This window comes from Balaenoptera musculus, chromosome 16 (assembly GCF_009873245.2).
Source record: "Balaenoptera musculus isolate JJ_BM4_2016_0621 chromosome 16, mBalMus1.pri.v3, whole genome shotgun sequence".
NCBI lineage: Eukaryota > Metazoa > Chordata > Mammalia > Artiodactyla > Balaenopteridae > Balaenoptera > Balaenoptera musculus.
This window is the reverse complement of record NC_045800.1, coordinates 64,772,770-64,800,418: the sequence shown is the minus strand read 5'-3', so window position 1 is coordinate 64,800,418 and position 27,649 is coordinate 64,772,770. Positions and strand designations below refer to the sequence as shown.

The window sequence follows — 27,649 nt, the reverse complement described above, 5'->3', positions numbered from 1 at the left end:
ATCAAAATTAAAACCTTTTATCCTTCAAAAGTCACCATCAAGAAAATGAAAAGATAGTGAGACAGTGAGAATGTAACATCAGAAGTAAAATTAACAGATTTTAATTGATTTTGGAAGAGAATGAGTGAGGGTAACTAGGGTAAAGAATATTAGATAGTGGCTTAATGGTTTGGAATCTTGCCCATCATGGCCTCCTCCATTGGTGCTGTATCATGGTCGTGGCATACGGTCCTGTCATCTTTCTCTGTCCCACTGAGGTCCACCCCAATCACTGCACACATTGGTCTTCACGAATATAACCGTATCAAGCCAGTTTACTCCTATCTGACCAAGAGAGACTTCTGTTAAAAACATCCCCCGCGGGCTTCCCTGGTGGCGCAGTGGTTAAGAATCCGCCTGCCAATGCAGGGGACACGGGTTCGAGCCCTGGTCCTGGAAGATCCCACATGCTGTGGAGCAACTAAGCCCGTGCGCCACAACTACTGAGCCTGTGCTCTAGAGCCCACGAGCCACAACTACTGAAGCCCGTGTGCCAGAGCCCGTGCTCCGCAACAAGAGAAACCACTGCAATGAGAAGCCTGCGCACCACAACGAAGAGTAGCCCCCGCTCAACACAACTAGAGAAAGCCCGCGCGCAGCAACGAAGATCCAACGCAGCCAAAAATAAAACAAATAAATTTATTTAAAAAAAAAAAAATCCCCCGGGTGGAAAAACACAAGTGTCCAGCAACAGATGAATGGATACACGTACAATGGAGTATCATCCAGCCTCAAAAAGGAGTGAACTACTGATACAGGCTATAACGTGGATGAATCTTTGAGACTATGCAAGGTGAAATAAGCCAGACACAAAGGGACAAATACTGCATGATTCCGCTTACATGAAATATCTAGAATAGGCGAATTCATAGAGATAGAAAGTAGAATCGTGGTTGCCTGGGACTAGGGACAGGGGAAATGGGGAGTTAATGCTTAATGGTTATAGAGGTTCTGTTTAGGATGATGAGAAATTTTGGGAATGGTGGTGATGGTTGTACAACATTGTGAATTTATTTAGTGTCAGTGAACTGTACACTTAGAAATGGTTGCAGTGGAAAATTTTATGTTATGTATATTTTACCACAATTAAAATAAAAAAATCCCCCGGGGAATCAGTGGAGCTCTGGACTAGCTGAAATTGGTGTCTGAGCTGATGGGGAAGGAACCCAAGGCATGGAATGGACCTCAGATGTAGGGTTTTCTCTGACTTGAAATGCTGTTTTTGTCTTTATGGATAACATAGCCATTTGTGAAAAAGGGTAAGAAATTAGAGAAAGATGGGTAGGGCTTGGTACTTAAGTCCATACTTCCATTCTCCTATAGTCGGGAGTGCGCAGGACTGTGTGAAGCTGTCTATCTAGGGACGCCCGGCTGGGAGAGGGTTTCTCTTGCCCACTCTTCCAGGCGGGGCAGTGGTCCGATGGGGTCTGAATGACTCCTGCTTCTGGCCGAAAGCACAGCGCGGTGGGGCCAGACCCTGTTGAGAAGCGGGCAGAGCATGAGACTTTCCCGGAGCACTTGAATCTGATGTGATACTGTTGTCTCCCTAAACAGAAAAGGGAGATTTCATTGCCCTGGATCTTGGCGGGTCTTCCTTTCGAATTCTGCGGGTGCAAGTGAATCATGAGCAAAAACAGACTGTTCATATGGAGTCCGAGGTTTACGACACCCCGGAGAACATCATGCACGGCAGTGGAAGCCAGGTGGGTCCCTGCTCCCTTCTGATCAGCCCCTGTGGCCCCAGCATCAGGCCCCAGGGTACCTCCAGGAACCAGACCCCAAAGCACTGGGAGTCCATCCTAGGCACGAGTGGAGGACTCTTGGGTGGAAGAGTGTGACTGCCTGAAGAGACCCCACCATGTGCGTAAACTGGTGGATGGGAGGGGGCTGCTGGGACTCTCAGGTAAGGGGTGCGAAGAGGAGGCCCAGCAGGTAAATGCATCGATTCCCTAAGGATCCTGGGCTTGGTTCCCCAGCAGAGGGGTAGCAGAGCCCTTGGGTGAAAACCCTTCTTCCAAGCCATTGTCGTCCTCACCCAGTTCACCAAAGACCCAGGCCTCATAGGTTATGACTGTCACCTTGTGGGGCAGCAGGAATCTGAGCTCATAGCCCGAGGGCTATTATAAAGGGCTCCTGGCTACCCGATTTAATAGTCTTCTACAAGTCCTTGGCCCAGAAAGCACCGAGGGCAAGGCCTTGCCTGGAAAGTCACCATCCCTTCCTCTCACACTCGTAACCCCTGCCAACGGAAGGGCTGCCTTCCTTTGCTGGTCGAGGCTGTGGGCATGCTCAGAAGGGCCTGTCCACCCTCCCTGCTTCCCCATCTGGTCGTGGTGGGTGATGGGCCGAAGGCTCACTGAGGACCCTGTGATCAGGGTGTGGGCAGCCCCCGGTCAGGTTTTCAGTCATTTCCGGGTCCTGTTCTACTCCTCACCCTTTCCTGTAGGTGTTCTGGCCACTCCCATTTGAAGCTCGCCTCCTGAGTCATGGCCTTTGTCAGGATATGTATTATTCAGAGCTTGCCAAATATTTGCTTTAGGGAGGGTGTGTTCACGGCAAGGTTCATGACTAAGTTCTCCAGAAAACTTATTGGTTCTGGGCTGGACTTTGAGATGAGACCCAGAGCCTTCGCTTGGCTCCACTTTGTTCCTAAATTAACGTGGGTGGGACCTGATGCAAGCTCTCTGCCTTTTCCTTCTACGAGAGAAAAGGGCTAATCCCGGCCTTTAACCTACTGCCGGGGGGTTGGGTTCAGAGCTTTTCAGACCATGTCACAGTGAGCATTGAAGGGGACACTGTCCCTAGGACAGATGGGCCACTTTTCAGTCAGCTGCTGAAAGAGTGCATCACTCATCTGATGGCCCTGCCGGGAGGTCGCCCTGCCTATCCCTCCATCACTGGGCTTCAGAAACTGGCTCATTCATCCAGTGTGTGCATGAAGGCTGCCAGCAAGTAGGTCTCCTCGTCCTGCCCAGTGGTTGCTGCGTTGTTCCTTTATGCAGGTGGCCAGCAGCCTCTGGTTGGCATCCTGCTCTCCCCATTTGCCAAAAGTACTGACCTGTCACTCTGTTCCCCATGGTCTTTGGGTCGAGCCACCTCTGCCTCTTGCTTCACCATTGGGACTCACACCCTGTGCTGCAGACATTCCTGTGTGCTTTGGCCTGACCTTTTAGGAGCAGGGTTTATAAATTAAGGGATGCCTCCCACCTCAGGTGCACACTTCCTGCGTCACTTCCACAGTGACTTTCTTCTTTTTTTTTTTTTTTTTTTTTTTGGCCGCGTTGGGGCATGTGGGATCTTAGTTCCCCAACCAGGGATCGAACCCACACCCCCTGCAGTGGAAGCGCGGAGTCCTAACCACTGGACCGCCAGGGAAGTCCCGTGACTTTCTTCTTATTGCTGCCTCTGGGACCTTGACTCTTCCAGCCTCTGTCCCCATCTTCGCAGCCCTGGGATCACTTTGTTTCCTGCTGTTTCTTCCTCTGTCCCTTTCAAGCAGTCTGCAGAGAAAAGATGGTGATGATGATGATGATGATAACGATAATGTTATATTGTCATAGCAAAAACTTACATAGAGCTTGTTATGTATGTCACTGATCTAAGCACTTTATTTGGATTAACTCATTTAATCATCACAACAACCCTATGGGGTGGGTATTATTATTATTCCCATTTCACAGATGAGAAAATTGAGGCTTAGATGTTAAGTAACCAGCCCCTTGGGTCACACAGCACATAAGCGATAGAGCTGGGATTTGAACCCAGGCAGTCTGGCTCCAGATGTTATAGTTTTAGCAACATGGGACACTCATAGGCTAGGTTTTGTCTTTGTTTTAAATTAATTAAAAAATTAATTTATATTTTTATTAAAAATGTTTGATGGTGTGGAAATGTGAGGGCTGTGGGTAAGGAGGAAGGTCCAAGTGATTGAGGGAGAAGGTTAGCAGTAGAAAAATAGGGGTGAAACCGTAACCTCTTGTCCAGAAGTTTGGTGTGAGGTTAGCAATAAGTATTAGTGGTCCATTTTTCTGAGATCTCTTATCGACCTATTGAATATTCTAGTAAACCAAGGGCCCCATTTTGCTCATGAAGCAACTCATACTTATAGACTGTGAATTGTGCTGAATTCTTGGGGTTGTGATCTCATCTTCTGTAATGTACAGGAATTTTTGCTAGATTTTTAAACCTTTTATTCAAAATAATTTGAAACTTACAGAAAAGCTTTAAGATAAGCACAAAGAGCTTTTTATACCCTTTATCCAGATTTCCCAATTAACTATTTGCTTTATCCTTCTTTCTCTCTTTCTCTACATAAGCACACACACACACACACACAGACGCAGACACACACACACACACAGACACACAAGGTATCTCGAAAGTTTCAGTGCAATTTTAAGCTTTAATAATTTCAGAAGCATAAATGCAACCTTCTTAAAACATCACTTATTTAGTTTTTGGAATTTTGAATACTAAATAAATAATTTAAATTTATTTAAATTATATAAATGTACATGTTGTCAGGAAAGAAAAAAAAATGTTTTTTAGACACTAAAATTTTGCGTGCCGAGAGGCTGGATAACTTCCCTTTCTGGCTGGTCACAGACGTGGGTTAGCCTAGGGGAACACCCCTGGGTTGGGGACATTTCCTTCTTAGCAGAGCACTAAGGGGTGGGTGTGTTTGGCTTGAATGGGGGCGGGGGGCTGCTTCCAGCGCCCCAGCCCTGTGAATCCACTTCTGCGGCTGAGCTCTCCCTGCCTCTTCCTGCCCACAGCCTGCCTTCCTTCCTTCCACCCAGCCAGCTCTCTTGAGGGCCTGGGAGCCTGGAGCTTCTAAGTGCAAATGACGTGGGGCGAGCTGACGGGCTTAGTAATGGGTTTATATTGCTCAGAAATGTAGGTCGCAGGAAGTTTAGCTGGGCTTCTCCGGGGAAGGTGGTCATGTGTCTCCTTAGTCAGTCGCCGCTGTAGCCATGACCTGAGTAATAGTGACTCAGGGACAGAGACTCCCAAGTCAAAACTGACAACTTCTCATTTACCTTGGCAGGATAGTCAGACTGTAGAGCTGGGTCAAGGACACCTGGGGAAAGATGGGGCTAGGTCTCTCAAGGAGACCCTGCACAGTGGCTGTGAGGGTGGCAGTGATCCCCCAGCCCGCAGAGGCCCCCGTCCCCCAGCCTGGCCCCGCTCTGGCCTGGCCCTTGGCTGGGCTCCTCCTATACAATTTATCTGACGTTTTGTTTTGGTTTCCTCTACCCCCTCAGTCTGTCAGGGGGCCCCGGCAGATTGGCCAGGAGTGAGTGAACCACGACCTCGGTGAAGAGGCCTCCTCTTCTCCCCTCGAACTACAGCCCTGGTCGGGGAGAGGGAGTGGGTGCTGCTTGTGGTCTAGTTTTTTTTCGTTTTTGAATTCAGGCTGGAATCAGAAAGCTGTGGATTCTGGCAGGTGGTCCTTGTGCCCTTCCCCCGCTCCTCCCTGGGCTGGTCCCTTATTCCTCCATAGCCCTTTATCCAAAACATACCCGCACAGACTGGGGACCAGCCCCCTCCCCTGTGTTTCTCCCCAAATCCCTTTAGATGCGGAGGGAAGAGAGGGAGAGGGGAGGGGACCTGCCCCCTCCTCAGGCATCTGGGAGGGACCTACCCCCATGGGCTTCACTCTTTACTGTGGGCTCTCTCCCTGACACTTTTGTTAAAATCGAGCCTGAATAAAACTATAAGTTTAATATGGGGGGAAAAAAAGGATACCCTGCAAATAAAGCCTTCAGGCAGATGACCTTGTCTGGGAACATGGGCTGGGGTTGCTTCCTGTGACCCTGTGGTTTGGCTCTGCCAACACTGCCTTCTCTGGGCTTTGAGGAGCTCCATTAGCTGTGTCAGTCCCATATACAAGGAGGTCTAGTGGTCTGTGTTAGATGACAGCCATGTGAAAAAAACCAGAGAGGTTACCTGGTCTGTGGCATATGGTTGCCGAAAGAGCATATATATGCTTTGGTTACATTAATAGAGGTATAGAGCCAAGGGAAAGGGAGGTTCTTAGTTCAACTAAGCTTTCCTCTTGGTCAGAACACATATAAAATATTATATTCAGTTCTGGATACATTTTAGAGAAGAGGGGAGGTATTGGAGAGATCCAAAAGGTTGCCTTAGAGGTGGTGAGTGTCCCATCATTGACAGTATTCACGCAGAGGCTAGGGAAACAGCGTTCTGGGTTCTTCCTAGTGGAGTCTAAGATACGTATACATATCCCGGCCACATGTTGTGGAGCTGGCAAACTTAAACTGCAATCCACTAAATAAACTGTGGTATAGTCACACCATAGAATACTGTGTGGCAGTGAGAATCAACAATCTACAGAGACACACAACGTGGATGGCACACACATAGTGTAGAGGAAAAGAAGGCAGACACCAACGAGTGCACACTGTTGTTCCATTTATACGTAGTAGACAACCAGGCAAAACTAATCGAGGGTGTCTGAAGTCAGAGTGGCTGCCGATTGCCCTTGTGGGGTTGGGTGGCAGCAGCAGTGGCTGCACGAGGTGGGTGTCTGGATGCTGATAACATTGTGTTTCTCGATCTGGGTGCTGGTGACACAGGTGGGTGCAGCTTGTGAGAATCCAGTGAACCCTATACTTAGGATGTCTGCACTTTTTTGCATGCATGTTATACTTGAGTAAAAAGTAAAAATTTGTTAACCTGAAGATTCTGAAATCACGCAAGTGGGCTAGAGGCTAGGAATATATATGTATTACGCGGAGCTTCTGGAATTGACAGAGCGAGGGAGATAGAGATGGAGATAGAGATACAGAGAAGGGGCCAAATGGCCATTCCACCTGGGTGGCTGCTGGTGATCTATGGCCTGTGTGTTATGGAGGATGAGCTGATTTTCGCTTATTTTTACATTTCCTCAGTACCCAGATAATACGTCTTAGTGACCACTGAGAGGCCAGTTCTGTGGGAAGCCTTTAAAAGGCTTCCTAAGCCGTGGTGGCCCATGAAGCAGGCTCTTTTCAAGGGACTCTTCTTTGCCAGTCACACACAGCATGGCTTTTCTTTTTACTTTGGCCGTGCCGTGAGGCATGCAGGATCTTAGCTCCCCCACCAGGGATTGAACCTGCGCCCCCTGCAGTGGAAGTCCCCAGCATGGCTTTTCATGCAGGGCCACTGGGTGCCTTGGGTATGGGCAGCTGGGGTAGCCGTGCTCCTTTCTGTGTGGGGCAGAGAATTGTTCACATTTTTCCTGAATTGCTAAAAGTCCCCTTCCTCCCTCCTGACTGCTCTCTTGTGCTTCCTCCAGCTTTTTGATCATGTCGCTGAGTGCCTGGGAGACTTCATGGAGAAAAAAAAAATCAAGGACAAGAAATTACCTGTCGGATTCACGTTTTCTTTCCCTTGTCGGCAATCCAAAATAGACGAGGTAAGACATTCTGGGATCATAGTGCTCCACAGAAGCCCCATAGGGGAAATGCTAATGAACCCTTTCCCTTGACTACTTTTCCCTTTTGCTTACAGGATGGCTTGTGTATCTTGTGTTTTTTAGAAATATTTGTAGAAATTAATGTAAGGTCATGACAATCATGTTTATTTTCTAATTGCTTTAATTATATATGTATTTTTGGAGACGAATCATGGTATTTGTGGCCATTAGGTAGAGAGGACCATTTCTTAAACTCAAGCAAGTGAAGGAAAACAAAGTAGGTTTAGTGACCTTTCACAAGGCCTGTTGTTGGTACGAGTTTCCCTTGCTTTTGAGAACTGAGGCTCGATAGCCACACTCCCTGGGCAGAGACAGGGTGAGACACCCCTCCTCCCACAAGGAGAGGTGGGAGATGGCCTGGGAATGAAGCGACAGTGCTGGCTGTATGCTTGTTCATCAGTGGCTGTGGCCCGAGTGCCATCCCTGTGTGGGCTGGGCTAGGCCCTGGGAAAGAGCTGCACGCAGACATGGCCTGCCCCCCAGAGGTGCAGTCTTTCAGGGAAGGAGGCATTGCAGAAGTGGTGCGGGAACGTCCTCAGGGGCACAAAAGCCCCGCAGGGCAGGGCAGATGTGCCTGGCAGAGAAGGAGCCAAAAGTGTGCCCCCCACCTGCCAGCCTTGATTCCCATCCGGAGAGGGCTTCCTAAACTGGGCATGCTTCCTGCCAGGAAGCCAGTGGATCACAGGCTCTAATTACCCATCCGGAGGCCTGTGCCCACTCCTCAAGGCTGCCCGGGACCTTCAAGGTTGTCCAAATCTAGACCAGCTGCCTTTTTCCACAGATGAGCAAAGTGGGCCTCAGAGGAGTTGGGGAAACTGCCCACAAGGAAATGGGCAGAGGTGGTGGGAATAGGATCAATCTCCTGATTTCCAACCCACGTTCTTTCCACAATACCATGTTCTCCAAGGCTTTTGGAGGCCTGAGGGTTGAAGGGAAGAAAACAGAGTGTCCAGGGGCTTTTGGAGTGCCTGGCTCGGCTTCAGGCTGCTGCTTGTCCTTCCCGGTGCGTCCTGCAGGCTGTGTGGCTTTCAGAGCGCGGGGCAGCCCAGTGTGGAAAAGCTCCCCATCGCTGCGTCACCCCGGAGGCTACAGGGCCTGAACAGCAGCCCCTCCCAACCCTGCCGCGTTTATAGTGACTTCCTCCATTCGGAGGCAGAGTCAAGTAGAACAATTTTTTTTCTTTTCTAGTATCCTTGATTAAAAAAAAAAAATACAGATGCAATATGTAAAACAACTGAAATAATATAAAGGTGTAAAGCAAAAAGTAAAAATTCCTACCCTTCTACATTCCCAAGTGAATTGGATGTCTGTCCTTAATGTTTCTCCATTAATATACACACAGAGATGGATCATATTGTATAAATTGCAGTGTCACCGCTTACAAATGGCGGTTAAGTTCCAGACTTGGGGAAGAGGCATGAATCATACATAGTCAGTGTTATCCTTTAATCTCAGGACGTGGCTCTTAGAAGCTCAGTAGCCAAAAATTATCTTAGCATTTTGTTTCCCTTCCCAATTTGGCTCTGACAAAAGTTCATTGGGGCTGTGGAAATCAAGGTCTGGTTTGAAAGTGCAGAAAGGTGATCAGGTAATAACGGCATTTCTCTTGTTCTCTTTTTTTTTTTTTTTTTTTGTGGTGAAGGAAAGTGCAGCATTTATTGCAGGGTACCAAGCAAGGAGTCCAGGCAGCTAGCACTCCCCAGTGGCTTTCAGGGAAAGGTTTTTTAAAGATAGGGTGAGGAAGGGGGTTGCAGGGTGAGTGACCAGCTCATGGAAGGTCTGCTGATTGGTTGGTGGTGAGATAATGGGGAGTCAACATCATCAACCTTCTGGTTCCAACCAGTCTTGGGTCTAATGTGCTTGTGAGCAGCATACAGTTAACTTCTTCCACCTGGTGGTGGTTTCAATATCTGCAAAAAGGATCAAAGAATTTGGCTCAGAATATTATCTATAGCCCTTGAAAAGGAACTAAATGTCCTTGAATTTGTTTAATGGCTAAACTGATATTATTTTGTCTTGCTTGACTGCTTTTCTTTGTTTCTGCATTTTCCCACTTCTCTGATTAAATTTATTCTTTGGAATTCAGGGAAGGCCTAGGAGGTCTGTCCTAGGAAGGCCCCATAGGGTCCTGCTTGGTTTTGAATATTTATAAAACATCTTCTTTATACATTCATTGATGGACACAGGTGGCTTCTATATCTTGGCTTTTGTAAATAGTGCTGCAGTGAACCCAAGTGTACATATATCTCTTTGATTTAGTGTTTTCATTGTCTTCATGTAAATACACAGAAGTGGAAATGCTGGATTGTATGGTAGTTCTATTTTCAGTTTTTTGAGGAACCTCCATACTGTTTTCCATAGTGGCTGCACCAATATGCATTCCCACAAACATGTACAAGGGTTTCCTTTTCTCCATGACGTCTCAAACAATTGTTATTTGTTGTTTTTTCGATAATAGCCATTTTGAAAGGTGTGAGGTGATATCTCACTTTGGTTTTGATTTTCATATCCCTGATAATTAGTGATATTGAGCATATTTTCATGTATCTGTTGGCCATCTGTATGTCTTCCTTGGAAAAATGTCTATTCAGGTCCTATGCCCATTATTTAATCAGACAGTTTTTTTGTTTTGAGGGATTTTTTTTTATACTCAGTTGTATGAGTTCTTTGTATATTTTGGATATTAACCCCTTATGGGATATATCATTTGCAAATATCTTTTCCCATTCAGTAGGTTGCCTTTTCATTTTTTTTTTTTTTAACATCTTTATTGGACTATAATTGCTTTACAATGGTGTGTTAGTTTCTGCTTTATAACAAAGTGAATCAGTTATACATATACATATGTTCCCATATCTCTTCCCTCTTGCGTCTCCCTCCCTCCCACCCTCCCTATCCCACCCCTCTAGGTGTTCACAAAGCACCGAGCTGATCTCCCTGTGCTATGTGGCTGCTTCCCACTAGCTATCTATTTTACGTTTGGTAGTGTATATATGTCCATGCCACTCTCACACCATGTCACATCTTACCCCTCCCCCCCCATATCCTCAAGTCCATTCTCTAGTAGGTCTGTGTCTTTATTCCCGTCTTGCCACTAGGTTCTTCATGACCTTTTTTTTTTTTTTTTCCTTAGATTCCATATATATATGTGTTAGCATACTGTATTTGTTTTTCTCTTTCTGACTTACTTCACTCTGTATGACAATCTTGTTCTCTTTTTAAATGAAGTCTGGCTGTGCAGTTGACATCAGTTAGATTTGCGTGCCGTGTGACACCACAGCACTGGCCAGCCACTGGCTGCAGGGTTTTTCCCCATGGCAGCCCCCAGAGAAATCCATTGTGTGGACGGATAAACAGGAGATAGGACAGAGTCTGGCTCTGTTACCCAGTGTGATCTGGAGTGAACCTCTTGTCCCCTCTGGGCCTCCGCTTCTGTCACTGTCCTTGAGCAGACCCCCCAGGGACCTCCCAGCCCTCTTCCAACCCCATCTACTCTCCTTTGCAGGCCATCCTGATCACCTGGACAAAGAGATTTAAAGCGAGTGGAGTGGAGGGAACGGATGTGGTGAAGCTGCTTGAGAAAGCTATCAAAAAGCGCGGGGTAACTTCTCACTGGCCACTTGCCTTGACTACCCGGAGGTGGGGGAGTGTGGGGAGAAGGCTGTGTGACCAAGGCTCTTTGAGGGGACAGTAGTGCATGGCCTGAGCCATCACATGGTGGGGGGGGAGGGCAGTCCTTGAAGACCCAGGCAGGTGAGTGGTGAGAGTTCACGGTCTGGAAGGTCGGGGCTGGTTCAAAGCAGAGCTGTCCGAGGTGCTGCCCCAAAGAGCCAAGCCCTTGGGCAGGGGATGGCCTCCTTCCAACAGGAGGGCAGCTGTGCAGGAAGCTGGCATGGTCGAGTGCAGCAGGCCGGCGTTGCATCAAGTGCAGAAGGCACATGGATGCAGTGGGGTGGTTTGCACAGGGCTGTGGCTCTGTGAGTAAAATCCATTCTGAAAAGAATCTTAAGCCAGATAATGAAGGGCACCTTGCCGTCTCCACAGCGTGATCACTGCGCTCTAATACAGTGAATTTGAGTGCCAGCAGTAATGAAAGCAGCACCGCCCACGGGGGCAGTGGCGGCTGTGAAAATAGGAGCCCTCCCGCCAGGCTGTCTTGAAGCTTGTGATCTCTGCTCCACGTGTGAGTGGACGGTGACACCCCCTTTTCTCCCCCAAGGACTATGACGCCAACGTTGTGGCTGTGGTGAACGACACTGTGGGGACCATGATGACCTGTGGCTACGACGACCAGCAGTGTGAAGTCGGCCTCATCATTGGTAACGCCCACCGTGTCCTCGTCCCTTCTTGAAGCCGGTGTTTCCAGAAGGCACCGCCTCCTCTCTCATGACTGCATGCGGTCACAGCTTCTGATCTCGTCTCTCTCTCCAAGGCACGGGCACCAACGCGTGCTACATGGAGGAACTGAGGCACATCGACCTGGTGGAAGGCGACGAAGGGAGGATGTGCATCAACACCGAGTGGGGGGCCTTCGGGGACGACGGGGCCCTGGAGGACATCCGCACCGAGTTCGACCGGGAGATTGACCGCGGCTCACTCAACCCCGGGAAGCAGCTGTGAGTCCCACCCTTTCTAACTAGTCATATAGAGAACTTAGGGGACACTTAATGGAAGATTTGGGGTGGGAGGTGGGAGGGGCAGGAAGCCAGGTGATCAGAAAAGGAAAAACCCATCAAGTGTGTGTTATCTCTCACTTCTTTGGAGAGATACACAGCTATGAAGTCTGCAGCTTTAAAAGCGTATTTTATTTTATTTTTATTTTTTAATTTTTTTTGGCTACGCGGTGTGGGTTGTGGGATCTTAATTCCCCGACCAGGGATCAAAAAGCATATTTTAAATGATTTTCTCTTTGTTTAATTGCACTGTGATTGTGTCCTTGTAAAACATTTTGAAAATGAAAAGCACAGAGTCATTAGCACAAAGCTAAGGTTTAAAAGCGTTTCCATATGCTGTCCTCACTAGGGTTGCTGTTCAGGGTGGGAGAGGCCATCCGTTCATTCAGCACACATTTCTTGAACACTTAGGATGTGCCAGCTCTGTGCTAGGCTCCAGGGATACAAAGCAGCACCTTCCCTTCTAGGACTTAAGGTCTAGTTGGGGAGAGAAGTCATACATGCAAATACCTGTCATGCAGAGGAGTGGGTGAGAGCCATGTGAGTCGTGCAGACCTTGGTGAGACCTTCTTCTTCCATGTCATGTATAGGCAGATGGGTCAGAGCTGATAAAGAACATCACATCAGGCTTCTTGGGCAAGTGGGTTTTGGCCTTGGGGAACTCTGGCTACAGAAGTATGAGTGATATTATTCAGGCTGGTGTGGGTATTGCTTCCTTTGAGCTACTTGTTTCCCGAAGTGCACACTCATATTTCTCTGTGATGCTAGCGTGCCGCCAGCTCTCTTTGATCGACCTCCCAGCAGCCTCATCCTGGAGTTGGATGCCGTCAGCCCGCTGGGAGATGTTCATTGACCCTGTTGGCTTAACAGCCCTTATCCTATGTTGGAGAGACACTGTCAGGGAGTTGATTCGTCATTTGGAAACCTATTTTACCTATTACCCAGGCTGGCGATTGGGCTTTCCACCTGAGTTAGTGGAATTGCATAAATGGCCAGCCCCCCTCCACTGGGAGTTGTGGTAGTGAATAAATGAGGTCTCTCACGGAGAGAATTCTGAGTTCTTAGGCCCAGCGTAGAATATCTGCTTTGCATGCCGAAGCACCAACCAGCGTGGTAATAAAGAGCCCCAGTTCTGATAGCCAAAGATTTTTTCCCCTCAATCTATTGACCTACCCCCCAATTCTAAAACCTGACCCCAGCCGACATGAAACTATTTACTGTGCCTGTTTATACATGTCAGTGGAGATCTATGCTTGATTATACTACTGCCTCAGGCCCCTCTGGGATTATTCGGTACTATGCGGCATATGTAACATATTACATCTCTAAAATCCTCAAATGTCCACATTCACAAGCACATATGACCCCAGGGGTTTCAGATAAGAAATTACATACCTGTAGTTACTATCGATCACTTAATCAGAAGTCACCCTTCTCAGCAGAGCAGGTAGGGCAGTTACCTGTGATAACTGAGCAGATATGGCCCAGGCCCTTGTCTGTTTCCTTAGCCTCAGTGTAGGAATCCTACATGGTTTGGGTGGAAACCTGGATTCTCTGCGCTCCATTTTGACGTAGTTCTGAATTTCTCTAAAGGGCTGAACCATATCCTCAGGCTGAACTGTGAACTGGGCTCACAGTTGGCTTTCAGTAAACATTCTTGGAATGGTGGATGGATAGGGGATGGATGCAAGGATGGGTGGATGGATGGGTGGGGGAGTGGAAGATGGATGGTGGGTGAGAGGTGTAGCTGAGTGACTGGGAAATGGGTAGGTGGCTAAACAGGTAAATGGATAAAAGAGTAAGAAGGGTGGGGTAAGGTCCATCTCCAATATGCTTCCCTGCTTACTGATTACCATAGGTCAGGTCTTGGTAGGAACAGTTCCAAAGAGATGACAGATGCTTGAGTTGTATCATATATTCCTAGAAATAGGCTATTGGCCAGAGAGTCTTTTGCCAAAGTAAATTTACCTGGTCTCTTAGATTTCTGCCTGATTTGGGGGGTCTTCCCTATGTCTTCTGTGCAATGCCAAGTTCTTCAAAGCCCTTTTGTTTTCCTTGTACAAGGGAAAGGTGTTTGCTTCATTTGACTGATGGGGAAATTAAGGCACTAGGATACGGGGATAGGACAAAGCTGGCCCAAGGCTCTTTGTTGAGGTTTAATCTGGGTTAAGTTTGGGGTTTTCTGTCCTGTTGGAAAGTACTATGTTTTTCATAGTGAACTTCCAGAATGTCTAAGAGGCATCTCATCATTTATGAACAAAAATCATCAAGGATGGTCTAGAGGAATGTTTTTCTTTCTTTCTTTATATTTTTTTCAGGAATAGATTTTTTTATTTTAATTTTTTAACATTTTAAAAACTTATAGTACATGCTTCTTTATGTATTTAGGCTTTCTACTTCTTATGATAATTTTCTTTATTTATTTTGTAACCCAAGTATATCTTAGGTCCTGGTCTATGTAATAAAGTCTACGTAAGTCTCTGTAAGTTCAGATTCTGTTTCTATCATACATTTAGTTTTGGCGTCTGATGTATTAATTACCCCCTTTAAGCCTCAGTTCATTTATCTTTAAAATGAATAGAAATAATACAATTATATCATATGGATGTTTGGGGATCAAATAATCTAAGGAATGTAAAGCATTTAGCAATACCTGGTATCTGGTAAGCATTGACAAACTATTACCAAGTTATTGTTACATAAATAGTTTATCCTGAGCCATCTTGATCAATGGCACCACTGCTCAAATAGGAAGGTAACCCCCAAACAAATAATCTATATCAACATCTGTTTCTCTGCCTTTGACATTAATTAAAAAAATATTTACCAAGGGCATACTATCCTCAAGGTTCTGCTCTAGGCACTGTGGATATGGAAGTGACAAAATAGACTGAAAGGAACAAAAACCAAAACACACATACAACGCGTTTTCATGGAGCTTTCATTCTATTAACCTTTTAGAGAAATGTTTTTCTTTTCTTTCTTTTTTTTTTTTTTTAGGCCGCGGCACATGGCATGCAGGATCTTAGTTCCCCGACCAGGGATTGAACCTGCGCACTCCCCGCCCGCGCCCGGCAGTGGAAGCATGGTGTCCTCACCACTGGACCGCTAGGGAAGTCCCCTAGAGCAACGTTTTTCATTAGAATTACCTTAAAAAAAATAATTTTTTTAAAAAAGGGGAATTCCCTGGTGGTCCAGTGGTTAGGATTCTGTGCTTTCACTGCTGAGGGCCCAGGTTCAATCCCTGGTCGTGGAACTAAGATCCCACAAGCCACATGGTGCGGCCAAAAAAATAAAAATAAAATAAAATAATAAAGAAGAATTACATAGAGCCCTTTAAAAAGCATACTGTTGCCCAGGCATCCTCCCGCCCTACTGACCTTCCCTCCCAATTCTGATTCATTTGGCCTGGGCTGAGGCCTGTCTTCAGGAGCCTAAAAGTGATTCCAGTTTTTAACCAGGGTTGAAAACATAGGTGTGTTAGCTCTTTGTAAGGGCTCTGTGCCCAGGTGAGCTCCAGCCCACTACGCACCCCCTCATCTGTTTTGACTGAAGTTTGCATTTACTGAGTACTGACCATGCTGACAGGAGGGGTAGTGGCACAGTGGCTCCTGCCTTCACTGGTGATTGCTGCTTCAGGACCGCGGGGTAATGGCCCTGAGTATTCAGGAACCCCACCCTAGCCCCCAAGCTAGAAGGTCTCTCTCTAAAAGGGATCAGACATGGCCTTCCTCCCTGTCGCCCTCCATCCTGGGCCTTTGTTGTTTTGGTCTCATACCTGTCTCCTACTGTAGATGTCAGCCCTACCTTCTTTCATTTTAAATTCCCTGTCTCCTCTTCCTGTCTTCTTGGGCCTCTGGCTCTTTTTCTCTGTTTTGTCTGGAATTTTGAATCCCATTTCCCTGTGATTCCTTCTCACATCTTTCAAAACAAAGGAGACACCGCCCCACAAAACAGCAGTAGCAGTGATCGTAACAGCAGGAAGGTTTGGTCTGGAAAATTCTTCGGCCTGAATGGTGGTGGAGTAACTCCACTTCTTTTCAAGTCATCCCCCAAACATCTGCTTACTTATTGTGGCTCTGCCTGCTCCGTGGAATCTCTCAGCAGCTCTAATCCTCATTAGGTGGCCACAGACCTCACCCTCCTTCTCTGTCCCTGCGCTGCCTGTCGGAGCAGACCCTGGCTGCCAAGGGAACTCCTGATTGGCGTGCAAGCCCTTGCTCCCCTGTCTGAATATGGTCCCCCTCCAACCCTTCCCAGTCTCCCCCAGGCCTGTGCCCACCAGCAGGCATTGAGGTTGCAACACCGCGGTGCTGCCCACTGGCCTGTGGTTGTAGGCATCCGACTGCTGAGAAGCAGATCACGACTTGCTTGGTTTCACTGGAGGCTCATGAGAAGTGCTGTTTCCTCGTTCTGCTGCTCTGACAGGGACTCTGGGGACTGAGAAAGGACAGGCTCCTGGCCTCGGGCTTCCTTTATCTGGAAAGGGGGATGGCAGTATCTATGCGTCTAAGACACCATCGTGTAGAAAGGGGAGCAGATCATTCTGAGTGTCTCCAGATGGCAGAGCAAAAAGCAGTGGGTAGAGGGGTGCCAGGCAGGCGGCTGAGTTTTGTTCATCTGAAGGGGGAAGAACCTTCCTATTGTCATACTTGCCCAACAGGGGGGCAGACCACCTAGAGGAAGTGAGGTGGAGGTGAACAAGCACAGGCTGGGTTAGGAGTGGGGCTAGTGGCTGCTAGCATGACAGTAATACAGGTAACATTTAATGATACGGTCCATGAGAGAGGCAGAACAGCACAGTGATTAGAGCATAGAATCTGGGGCTGGATTTAACTGGATTAAAAATGTGGATTTGCCACTTATCAGCCCTGTGACGATGGGCAAGTTATGTAACCTCTCTATGCCTCAGTTTTCTTTTTTTAAAAATTTTCTGTAAACATGTTATGAATACTTTTTTTAAAAATTTTATTTAATTTATTTTTTTATACAGCAGGTTCTTATTAGTTATCTATTTTATACATATTAATATATATATGTCAATCCCAATCTCCCAATTCATCCTACTATGCCTCAGTTTTCTTATCTGTGGAATGGGGATAATGATAATGTCTATCTCATAGGGTTGTAATGAGGATGAAATAAGTTAATACATATAAGGTGCTTAGTTAAGTATGAGACACATAGTCAGGGCCATAGCACTCATTAATCGGGCACCGTAGCACTTTACCTATATCAATCCCTATCCTCCATACAACAACCTTAAGGGTAGGCCCTGCCACGAGGCCCATTAAACAGGTAAAGAAACTGAGGCCCAGAGACGTAAGTAGCACAGTAAGTGTCAGGGCTGGGGTTAAGCCCAGGCAGTCTGGCTCCTGTCTGCTCTGAGTCTCCAGATTAGGCTGCACAGAGGCTGTTCCCACACGTGTTTGGGGCAGCAACTGGGCAGGGCAGCTAGGACTCAGAAGGGTGCTCTCCTGCCAGGGATCCTCAACACAGCTGTGGCTGGGGAGGTCCTGTCTGGTCCTGTCCAGAGCAGAACAATGAGAACTAGTGTTTCTCTGCACCTTGTTTTGGGGCTAGGGAGGGCCGCGTGCTCAGGTCCCAGCAGCACCCCTGGCTCCTGGGCCTGGCTCTGAACGGCACAGATCGTTTTGCTGTGTCACAGCCAGCTCTGGGTGTGCCAGCTGGGCTCCCTCAGAGGAGAGGCTGGCTGCCCGGATGTGGACCTGCCTCTGATCTGTCCTGCTCAGGGCTTCCTCCTGGCCCTTGGTCAGCCAGGATTCGGGACCTGGATCTGGCTCAGATATGTCATCGAGCCCCAGTCCCTGGCGGCCTCTCCCCTGCAGTGTTGGGCTCAAAATGCTGTTGCAGCCACAGAGCCCACACCTCCCACCACACCTCGCAGGGGAGGCAGGAGAGCGGATCCGCTGTGACTGGCCTGTGGCTGAATGTGGCCGGAGCAGTAAGATGAGCCGACTGGTTTTAAGCTGCTTGGAGCCCTCTCCTGGAGTGTAGGGGCCGGTCATTGGGGAAGGAGTGAGTTCCCCCAAAGCACATTCCTGGTCCTTTTGGCTGGAGAAGATCATGGATGCCAGGGAGGTGACCAGCGACAGAGGTCCCATGGGGAAAGGCTGCATTTCAGCCCTGTCATCTTCCCTCGGGGAAGACATTTTCCCTTTCTGAGCTGGGAAATGGAGAGAATACTTCCTGGCCACCTTCCCACAGGAATTGGAGAGCTCCCTGACAGGGTGATGAAGATGAAAGCCCTTTAAAAAGTACAGCATTGGGAATTCCCTGGTGGTCCAGTGGTTAGGACTCTGCGCTTACACTGCTGGGGCCCAGGTTCGATCCCTGGCCGGGGAACTAAGATCCTGCAAGCCATGTGGAATGGCCAAAAAAATATAAATAAATAAATAAAATAAAAAGAAAGGCATAAAGTTTTGTAAGAGATGATCATATTCTGCTCATTTCTGTCTGGGGGCCTTCTTGCCAACTCCAATCTAAATCCTTATGTTTCCCCCGCCTCCAGGCAGCCTCCCCTGCCTGCCCCTGCCCCTTGGTGCTCTCCTCCTGTTTCCTACCCTGGGGGTGGGTGTGGGGTCCGGATGACCCCTGTTCCCCCGCTGTGTGCTCGCTGTTTGATCACACAAGTGCGTGGTCTTGCCTGACAGTGAGAATGTGAGCTTGTGAGGGGTGGGGCCGTGCCTTCCTCTCCTTTTGTGTCTCTCGCACCCTTTAAGAGCTGCCCCACTGGTGGGTACGTAAGAAAGACTGACAAGTGCCTGGGCGCTTTTCTTCTGCAGGTTTGAGAAGATGGTCAGTGGCATGTACATGGGCGAGCTGGTCCGATTGATCCTGGTCAAGATGGCCAAGGAGGGCCTCTTATTTGAAGGGCGGATCACCCCGGAGTTACTCACCAGAGGGAAGTTTAACACCAGTGACGTGTCAGCCATTGAAAAGTAGGTGCCTCCCCTCAAGGCTTTCTGGGGGTGTGGGGCAGAGAAGAACGACAGGTCCTTTGTTACCACTTAAGTCCTGGTTTGCTGGGCTTCTCAAGAGTGTCAGGGCTTTCTGGGCCAGTCTCCCCTCTCTCTTAGCTCACCCATCCTGGGCTGCTTTCCCTGCGGGCACCTGGTGGCATTAAAGAGCCATCTAGTTAGTGGCAAATGCTTTGTGGATGGTTTAGTTATGAAAGTAGCCTCTTCTCCTTCACTCCACACCACACCCACACCCACCCACACCCACACCCACACCCACACACACACACACACACACACACACACACACACCCCTGATTAGAATCCTGGTGGTGAACAGGAGCTGACTGAGCCAGGGCCCGGTTAATTCCTCCTTGGGATATCAGGACCTTCTCCAGACAATGTTCCAGCAAAACCCAGTGACCTCAAGATCATTAGGTGTTCCCTGAAAAAAGGGTTCTGTGACCAATAGGATTTGAAAATACTTAGAGAAGTACAGTATTCATTAGCATATTAAAGAAACCCCAGTTCACCTCGGTTAGCTGGTCATTTCCCAAAACTCCCTTGTGCCTGAAACACCCTCCGCCTCCTCCCTCCCGACTCTGGCTCGGCCCCTACATTCTCTCACTTGTTCACTGCCACAGGTGTTCCCTGGCACAAGTTTGAGAAACATTGGTTAACAGATGAGACAGGACAGATAGACGTAGAAGGACAGAGTCCAGCCAGCCACCCGGCTGCTACCTTTTGGCCTCAACATAAGAAACCCAGACTTCCCTGCCTCGACTATTATTTGCAGGCCTTGGGTGAACTTGATGCCAGACAGTTTGGTGTAGTCAGGCGGCTCCACGTCTGAAGGGCTCCTGTCCTGTGGCCAGTTCCGTGCGCCACCAGGTTCTGTTCCTGGTTCAGGAGACCCCACGTAGCCGTGCGAGGCCACCTGTTTAAGCATAGGGCTAGCTTGGTGCCAGAAATGCCCTTTCATTTCCACACGAGGCGGTCATCCCACCGCCCCTGCTGTGGTCCTAGAAATTCAGAGCCAGTGGCCTCATAGCTCTGGCTCCTGGGAGAAGATGCTAATGTAAGTGGAGAGGGGTTTATCTGAACTTACTCTTATTTCCCATCCGAGTCCTGGCATTTGTCCTAGGATCTCTCCTTTAGGAGCAGTTGGTACAGAGCTACAGTCAATAGGGAGGCACAGTACTGAGTTTCCAGTCGTCTCTCTTCTCAAGTCACCCGATCAACTATTGGGAGGCGGGGGGAGCAAGAGGCTCATGGTTTGTCTTCAGAATCATTGACAAAGTCAGGAAATGCCTGCCTTCCTCTGGGCCTGTTTCTGGTGTTGGCTCTTAGGTTACCAAGAAACAAAACCCACTTGAACTAGCTCAAGAAGGCATCTATATTGTAATAAAGTCTATCTCAAAAAAACCTATTAAAAACATCTTACCAGTGCAGATGTTGGAAGCATTCTCTTTGAAATCAGGAGCAAGACAGTATCACCTGTTTCTATTCAGCACTGTCCTGGAGCCTTAGCCAAATGTTTTTTAGGAAAGAAAAAGAAATTAAAGGCATAAGAATCAAAAAAAGAGGAAGTAAAACTGTCATTATTTGCAGATGGTATTTGTATGGAACACCAAAAATATCTAGACAAGTGATTAGAATAACAGGAGAGGTTAGGAAGATATCTGAAGATAAGATACAAAAATTAATTATATTTCTATATATTGACAGTAATTAAAATATGTATATATTTTAAAATCTTCTATTTTAGAATATTTTTAGACTTAAAAATTGCAAAGATAGTACATATCCCTCACCCAGTTTTCCCCACTGTTAACATTTTACCTTAATATGGTACATTTAAAATATGTGTGTGTGTGTGTGTGTGTGTATAAAGAATATGTATATCTTCTTTTTTTTTTTAAAGACCACATCTACAATAGTAATAAAACTATACCCTGGAGTGAATCCAGCAAAAGATATACAAAGCATGTATGTATGCAGCAAATTAAAATTTGACTGGAAGACATCAAGGAAGAATGTGTAAGAATGCAGGGGCAACTCACAGACCCAAAGAGCAGGAGATTTCCCCCAGGCCTCCTGGGCACTGAGCCCTGGGGTGGAAGCATCTATTTCTTCACCTGTTCAGGGCCCATGTGGTCTGACTTGTTCACTTCTCTCCGTTTGTCTGACATGTCATAACCCAGCCTAGTATAGTTTTTCCTCTTGCTGCCTCCTGACTTCTTACGGAGGAGACCCTTTCTCAGGCTCTCCTCAGGCATTTGACTGCCTTCATCCCATGTCGTACACACATGGTGAACGGTGAGTTCACCTCTCCAGGACCTTCAAACCTCAGTGCTTTGCACTGCCTGCTGTGGTCCTTAACTCACAAGTATTGGCCTCTGACCTCACAGGAATAAGGAAGGCCTCCACAATGCCAGAGAAATCCTGACCCGCCTGGGAGTGGAGCCATCTGATGACGACTGTATTTCGGTCCAGCACGTGTGCACCATTGTCTCGTTCCGCTCTGCCAACCTAGTGGCTGCGACGCTGGGCGCCATCCTGAATCGTCTTCGAGATAACAAGGGCACGCCCAGGCTGCGGACCACGGTTGGTGTCGACGGGTCTCTTTACAAGACGCACCCACAGTGAGTCTGCCCTTTGCTATATAATTGGCACTCAATACCCGCCTGGGCTAAGGACTTTCTCCAGAGGGCAGACTTTTGCACCCAGTGAAGGTTTCTGGCAGACAAGACAATATGTAGTTCTGGGCAGAAAGGTCAGAGTTGCCCACCTGGGGAAGTATCCAGCCCTCAGCTGATTCCTGCTGGTGTTGCTTCTGCACTGCACTGTCATCTCTCCTCATTTCGTAAGTCTTGTTAGAGATTTCTGTAGCTGCCAGGAGCACTGGGTGGAATATGTCTGCATCTTGAATTCTCTTGCTTGTCTGCATTTCATCAGGGACCTTCATCCTCACTGTAGCTCGGGTCATAGGTGTAGTGCCCACATTCCTATTTTAGAAACTCCGATGAGTTTCTAAAGCCCCTCAAACCCTCAGATAGTACTTTTTAAAAATGGGCAACTTGTTGATGCTTTGCATCTGAGAGCCAGAGAGAGATTAAGTTGTTAAGTGGTCCCCATTGATGCTGCCTTCTTGTCTATTGGACGCCTTAGCATCAAAAGCCTTCTGTGGCCACTAAGAACATGGCCTGAATCTTTTAAAAAGGCTAAAGGTGAATTCTAAGTCTTTATGTTCCGAGTTTTTTTTTTTTTTTTTTTTTTTTAAAGATTTCATTTTGCCTTTATTCTTTTTTTTTTTTTTTTTTAATTTTTATTTATTTATTTATTTATTCATTCATTTATGGCTGTGTTGGGTCTTCGTTTCTGTGCGAGGGCTTTCTCTAGTTGCAGCAACTGGGGGCCACTCTTCATTGCGGTGCGCGGGCCACTCACTATCGCGGCCTCTCTTGTTGCGGAGCACAGGCTCCAGACGCGCAGGCTCAGCAATTGTGGCTCACGGGCCTAGTCGCTCCGCGGCATGTGGGATCTTCCCAGATCAGGGCTCGAACCCGTGTCCCCTGCATTGGCAGGCAGACTCTCAACCACTGCGCCACCAGGGAAGCCCCCCGAGTTTTAACAATAACTGCCTGTGACGTGATTTTTTTGTACAGGATCTCAGATATTTCTCCCATTGTATGTATAATGTGCCTGTGAAGTGGCCTTGCAGATACTGTGCCTTAATACCCAGTTCTAGTAACAGTTAAATAAAGATCGACTTAAACTGAAATAGTTCAGTGTTGCTGAGGGGATAGGGTTTGAGCTAGTTAGCTGCTATTATCTGCCAGGTTCATAATTTTATTTCTTTATATTCTTAGAGTTTTTGTAAAATTCTTGATAATGCAATTAGGCATCTTTTTTTTTTCTCTTTTTTGTTTTTTAAATTTCTTGGCTAATTTTTGGACAAGACAGCTTAGGGATTTACATCACATTAAAATAATTTTCTACTTGCGATAAAATACACATAATATAAAATTTACCATCTTAGCCATTTTTTGAGTGTACAGTTCAGTAAATTTAAGTACATTCACACTGTTGTGCAGGCATCACCACCAGTCATCTCTAGAACTCAGTCATCTGCAACATCACATTTTAAAAAATAACTTTGATTCAATACTGATTGTTTCAGGAATAACATATTTTTGGTGTAGAAACTTCAGACAGTTCAAAAAATTACAAAGAGAATAGAAGTCATTGTTAATCCCATCCCCTGGAGTTGACCGCTGTTAACATTTTGAGGTTCCGGTTTCCCAGTTTCGCATGGCAGGCAGCCTTCTCTACTTACAACAGACCACAGACCTGGAGAAAGTTCTGTGTCTCACTGAGTCCTGTCCTAAAGTCCTCTTCTAACCACTAAAAAATATCCCTGGTCTTGGGGGCTGGGGGAAAGGGCCAAGTGAAAATGGAAAACAAGAGCAATTCTTGCTTGATTGAGCCCTTGCTCAGCGCCAGTTATTCATCGAAGATTTGATGAACTCACTGAGTTCCCACCACATCACTGTCAGCCAGATGCTGTCATCCACAGTGACTCAAAGGCTAAGTAACGGGACAAGGTCCCCTGGTATGGAAGTGGGGGCACTCACCCTGTCTCCTGGTCTGACTTTTAAACACTGGGCTCTTTCTTGACCACTGTGCTGTATTATCTCCTTGTTATGGTGGACAACAACATTTTTTTGGACCCTGAATTTTCTGTATTTGATATTCTTTTTTGTTTGTTTGTTTTGGCCTCGTGGCATGTGGGATCTTAGTTCCCTCACCACGGATCAAACCTGTGGTCCCCTGCAGTGGAAGTGCAGAGTCCTAACCACTGGACCACCAGGGAAGTCCCTCGATATTCATGTAATAACGAGAGCCCTCTCTTTTTATGTGTCACTGTGGGTGATTTCAGTTTTCCCTTTTTACCTGTCTGCATTTGGTAACTTTTCGACAGTGGATGTGTTGTGTGACTGGAGTAATGCGGAAAGCAAGTGTAGAAAATGGAATTAAGGTGTGCAGGAAGAGAGAAAGGGGTCCTAGAGGTCCCTACAGTCCGGCTCAGTTGGCTATTGTGGCCTCCCCACCCCAGGTATTCCCGGCGTTTCCACAAGACCCTGAGGCGCTTGGTGCCCGACTGCGATGTGCGTTTCCTCCTCTCGGAGAGTGGCAGCGGCAAGGGGGCTGCCATGGTGACCGCGGTGGCCTACCGCCTGGCTGAGCAGCACCGGCAGATAGAGGAGACCCTGGCCCACTTCAGTCTCACCAAGGATATGCTGCTGGAGGTGAAAAGGAGGATGCGGGCCGAGATGGACTTGGGGCTGGGCAAGCAGACGCATGACAAGGCCGTGGTCAAGATGCTGCCCTCCTTCGTCCGGAGCACTCCTGATGGGACAGGTGAGGACCTCTGTTGGGGGCTGACACGCCCCTCCTGCTTCTCATACCAGCGGCCGAGTCACAGTGGGGCCGCAGGGTGGTTGGCTTCTCCAGGGGATGCTTTACACCGGGGTGGCATGATTTTGGCAAGAGCTAGAAACTCACTCAAACCTCTCTCTTCCATTTTTACCACCAACTTGCCGCGTGTGTGACTCAAGGCAGTCGATTTCCCCTGGTCCAGCCTCCCAGGCAGACGCTGTCTCTAAAACCACAGCCCTGTTCAGAATTAGAAAGTGTTCTTAAGAGAACAGAGCTGGGCAGATCCCGAAGCACTGAGATTGCTGTAGGGCCTCTGATAAACACAGGAAAGCAGAAGAAGGATAGACACTCACTGCCCCCTTCCTAGGTCCTGGTGGAGAGGCACACAGAGGCCTGGGGATTGTTACACCCGGGCAGATTGGAGCTCAGCGTCCAACCCCATACTGCTGACCTTGCTGGTCCTGTTGGAGCTGAGCACTGGGGGGGTTGCTGATGACTGTTTGTGATATGAGTATGTCCTATGTGTAAGCTACTTACTCTTGCATTATAAACCACCCTGAAACTTAGTGGCTTTAAACAGCAACCACTTATTGTTGCTCAGGGGTCCCTGGGTCGGCAACTTATCATTGCTCACCTGGGCCAGGCTTGGCTGATCTTTCATTCATGCGTCTGCAGTCCCTGGGGGACTCTCCCTTACACATCCAGCATTTGTCTGTCAGCTGGGGTGTAGGAGTGCCCGGCCACGTGTCTCATCCTCCAGCGGGCCGCCGGGCTTGTTCACATGGTAACAGCAGGGTCCACCAGGGAGAGGGAGACCTCAAAGCCTCTTGGAGGCCTAGGCTGGGGCTGGCTCAGCTCTGCTTCTGCCACACTCTGTTGGCCAAAGCAAGTTATAAGGCCAGGCCAAATCCAAGGGGAGGCGGAAATAGATTCCATCTTTTGACGGGAAGAACTGCGAAGTCACTTTGCAAAGAAGCCTGCATACAGGGAGGAGTGACTGTGGCCATTTTTGCAAACACTATACACATCGACATATATTATTAATTTTTATATGAGGTTCCCTAAGATCAGGTCATTGTTGCCAGGCTTTTTAGTAGCCTGGTAAAATTTATTTGTTTACTGTGACAGATGGTTCATCCATGGGGCCTTTTGTCCTTCTAGTGTGGCTCAGAGGCTGCGGTGGTCATGAGTTAGTGCCCACCCTCTCTGAGCCTGGGCTGTGTGCTGAGGGAAGACTTAACAGCTTCTCCCCTATATTTAATATGCGGCTTCCTCCCTTGAAAGTCTGAAGTCTTGGGGTTACTGGCTGCCAGGAGGTAATACTAACTCTTCTTGACCTTCTTTATGTTCTTGACCACAACAGAGCACGGTGACTTCTTGGCCCTGGATCTTGGAGGAACGAATTTCCGCGTCTTGCTGGTGAAAATTCGTAGTGGGAAAAAGAGAACAGTGGAAATGCACAACAAGATCTACGCCATTCCCACGGAAATCATGCAGGGCACTGGGGAAGAGGTGAGACAGTTTTGCTTTTACCACCGTGGCATATGGGCGTCACAGACCTGGCCAGTGGCATCGTTGGGCCCCAGAACCTGCATGTGATACATGCCGCTGTGCAGTTGTGTCTGTGTGGCCCGAAAGCATCAGGTACATTCAGCCATGCTGGGCTTAGGATGCTCAGGGGCTGGGAAGATACTAGGGAGGGGGGCTTGCTCTGCATGTGTCGGGGGCTGGTGTGTGTGTGTGTGTGTGTACTTGTATGTATGCACTGAAGGTATGAAACTAGAAGGTACATGAGTCAGCCCTTCTTTTCTCCTAAAGCTGTTTGACCACATCGTTTCCTGCATCTCTGACTTCCTGGACTACATGGGCATCAAGGGCCCCAGAATGCCTCTGGGCTTCACGTTTTCGTTTCCCTGCAAGCAGACTAGCTTGGATGCGGTGAGTCTCCTTTTTCCAGGCATCAGACGTCGGGCAGCGCTGACTGTCCCTTGGCCAGTGTGGGTCAGCTCTTGAAGCCTCCTCCAGCCTCTGTGTCATCCCTCGATTCTGGGACAGCTTAGCTGTCACAGTGGGTTGACCCAGGCCTTACGCCACACCCTCCAGTACATCTTAAGACTCTACTCTTCTTTTATCATTTAAAGCATTCACCTCTTCTGGGAAGCCTTCTGGTCCTCCAGGCAAAAAGAATCTCACCCTCATGAGTGTTCCCTGTTTCCTCGAACGTTGCCTGGTTATAGCACTTCTTACACAGTTTTTAGTGATCTTTGGTGTCTCTCTTTTCTGTGATGTCATATGCTCCTTGAGCCGAGGACCTGTGTTCCCCACGGGCCCTAGCACAGTGTGCTATCAGAGAAGATGCTTAATAAATGTTTATTCAATAAATGGAATGAACCAGGGCTCAAGGTCAGGGCTTGAGCACCTGCTGAGGACCAAGAGCTGGGCACACAGGTCCTGCCCTCAGGAAGCCGCCAGTCTAGTGGAGCATCCCAGCCTACTCCAGCAACACTGGCACCACGCTTAGGGGTGTTGGCAGGCCCAGGGGGATGTTCTGTGTGGAAGGGACCGGTTGTGCAGAAGCATGCAGGCGAGACCCATCCTCTGTGTTTCACAGGTAGAGGTATGGCCAGGGAGCAGGCCCTGGTGTTGGCACCACATCACACGGGGCCTTATGCCAGGGTTTGAGGCACGTGACTGGCAGCACTTGGCAAGCTGGGCAGGGCCACCTGCCTCTGGAAGCCAGTTAATCCAGACACAGTGCTGACTCGGGTCTTTTTCCCTCTTAATAACTCTTTTGGATCTCAACAGGTGGATCCATGTAAACTTGGTTTTGCAGTTTTTAAAAGGTCTGGTGATTTTTAAAAGCAGTTCACTTATACCGTCATCATAGTGAGTACACACCCAGCAAGTGTATACACTACAGTCCAATCAAACCTAAAGTTTACTTTAGGTAGTAGCAGTGTTACTAAAAATTTGCATTTCTCCACTTATGTTTTTGGCAAACTGTTCTTCAGAGGAACTAGTTGCTTATACCACGG

The 27,649-nt window shown here is 47.9% G+C and overlaps 1 protein-coding gene and 1 non-coding gene across 3 annotated transcripts in view; both read left to right on the top strand.

The window, feature by feature from the left end:
* The window catches only part of HK1 (hexokinase 1), a 71,054-nt gene that overhangs the window by 28,802 nt on the left and 14,603 nt on the right, over positions 1 to 27,649 (top strand). Inside the window, exons 3-12 of one of the 2 annotated variants that reach the window (XM_036828246.1) lie at positions 1,594 to 1,742; positions 7,340 to 7,459; positions 11,025 to 11,120; positions 11,739 to 11,838; positions 11,952 to 12,135; positions 18,999 to 19,154; positions 21,584 to 21,817; positions 24,292 to 24,596; positions 25,978 to 26,126; positions 26,433 to 26,552. In XM_036828246.1, coding sequence (XP_036684141.1) covers positions 1,594 to 1,742; positions 7,340 to 7,459; positions 11,025 to 11,120; positions 11,739 to 11,838; positions 11,952 to 12,135; positions 18,999 to 19,154; positions 21,584 to 21,817; positions 24,292 to 24,596; positions 25,978 to 26,126; positions 26,433 to 26,552 — 1,613 coding nt within the window. The remainder of the gene's footprint in view (positions 1 to 1,593; positions 1,743 to 7,339; positions 7,460 to 11,024; positions 11,121 to 11,738; positions 11,839 to 11,951; positions 12,136 to 18,998; positions 19,155 to 21,583; positions 21,818 to 24,291; positions 24,597 to 25,977; positions 26,127 to 26,432; positions 26,553 to 27,649) is intronic. The other variant, XM_036828247.1, reaches the window with a different exon arrangement.
* Positions 18,487 to 18,558, top strand: TRNAV-UAC. Its single transcript has one exon. It is a non-coding gene; the product is annotated as a tRNA-Val (tRNA).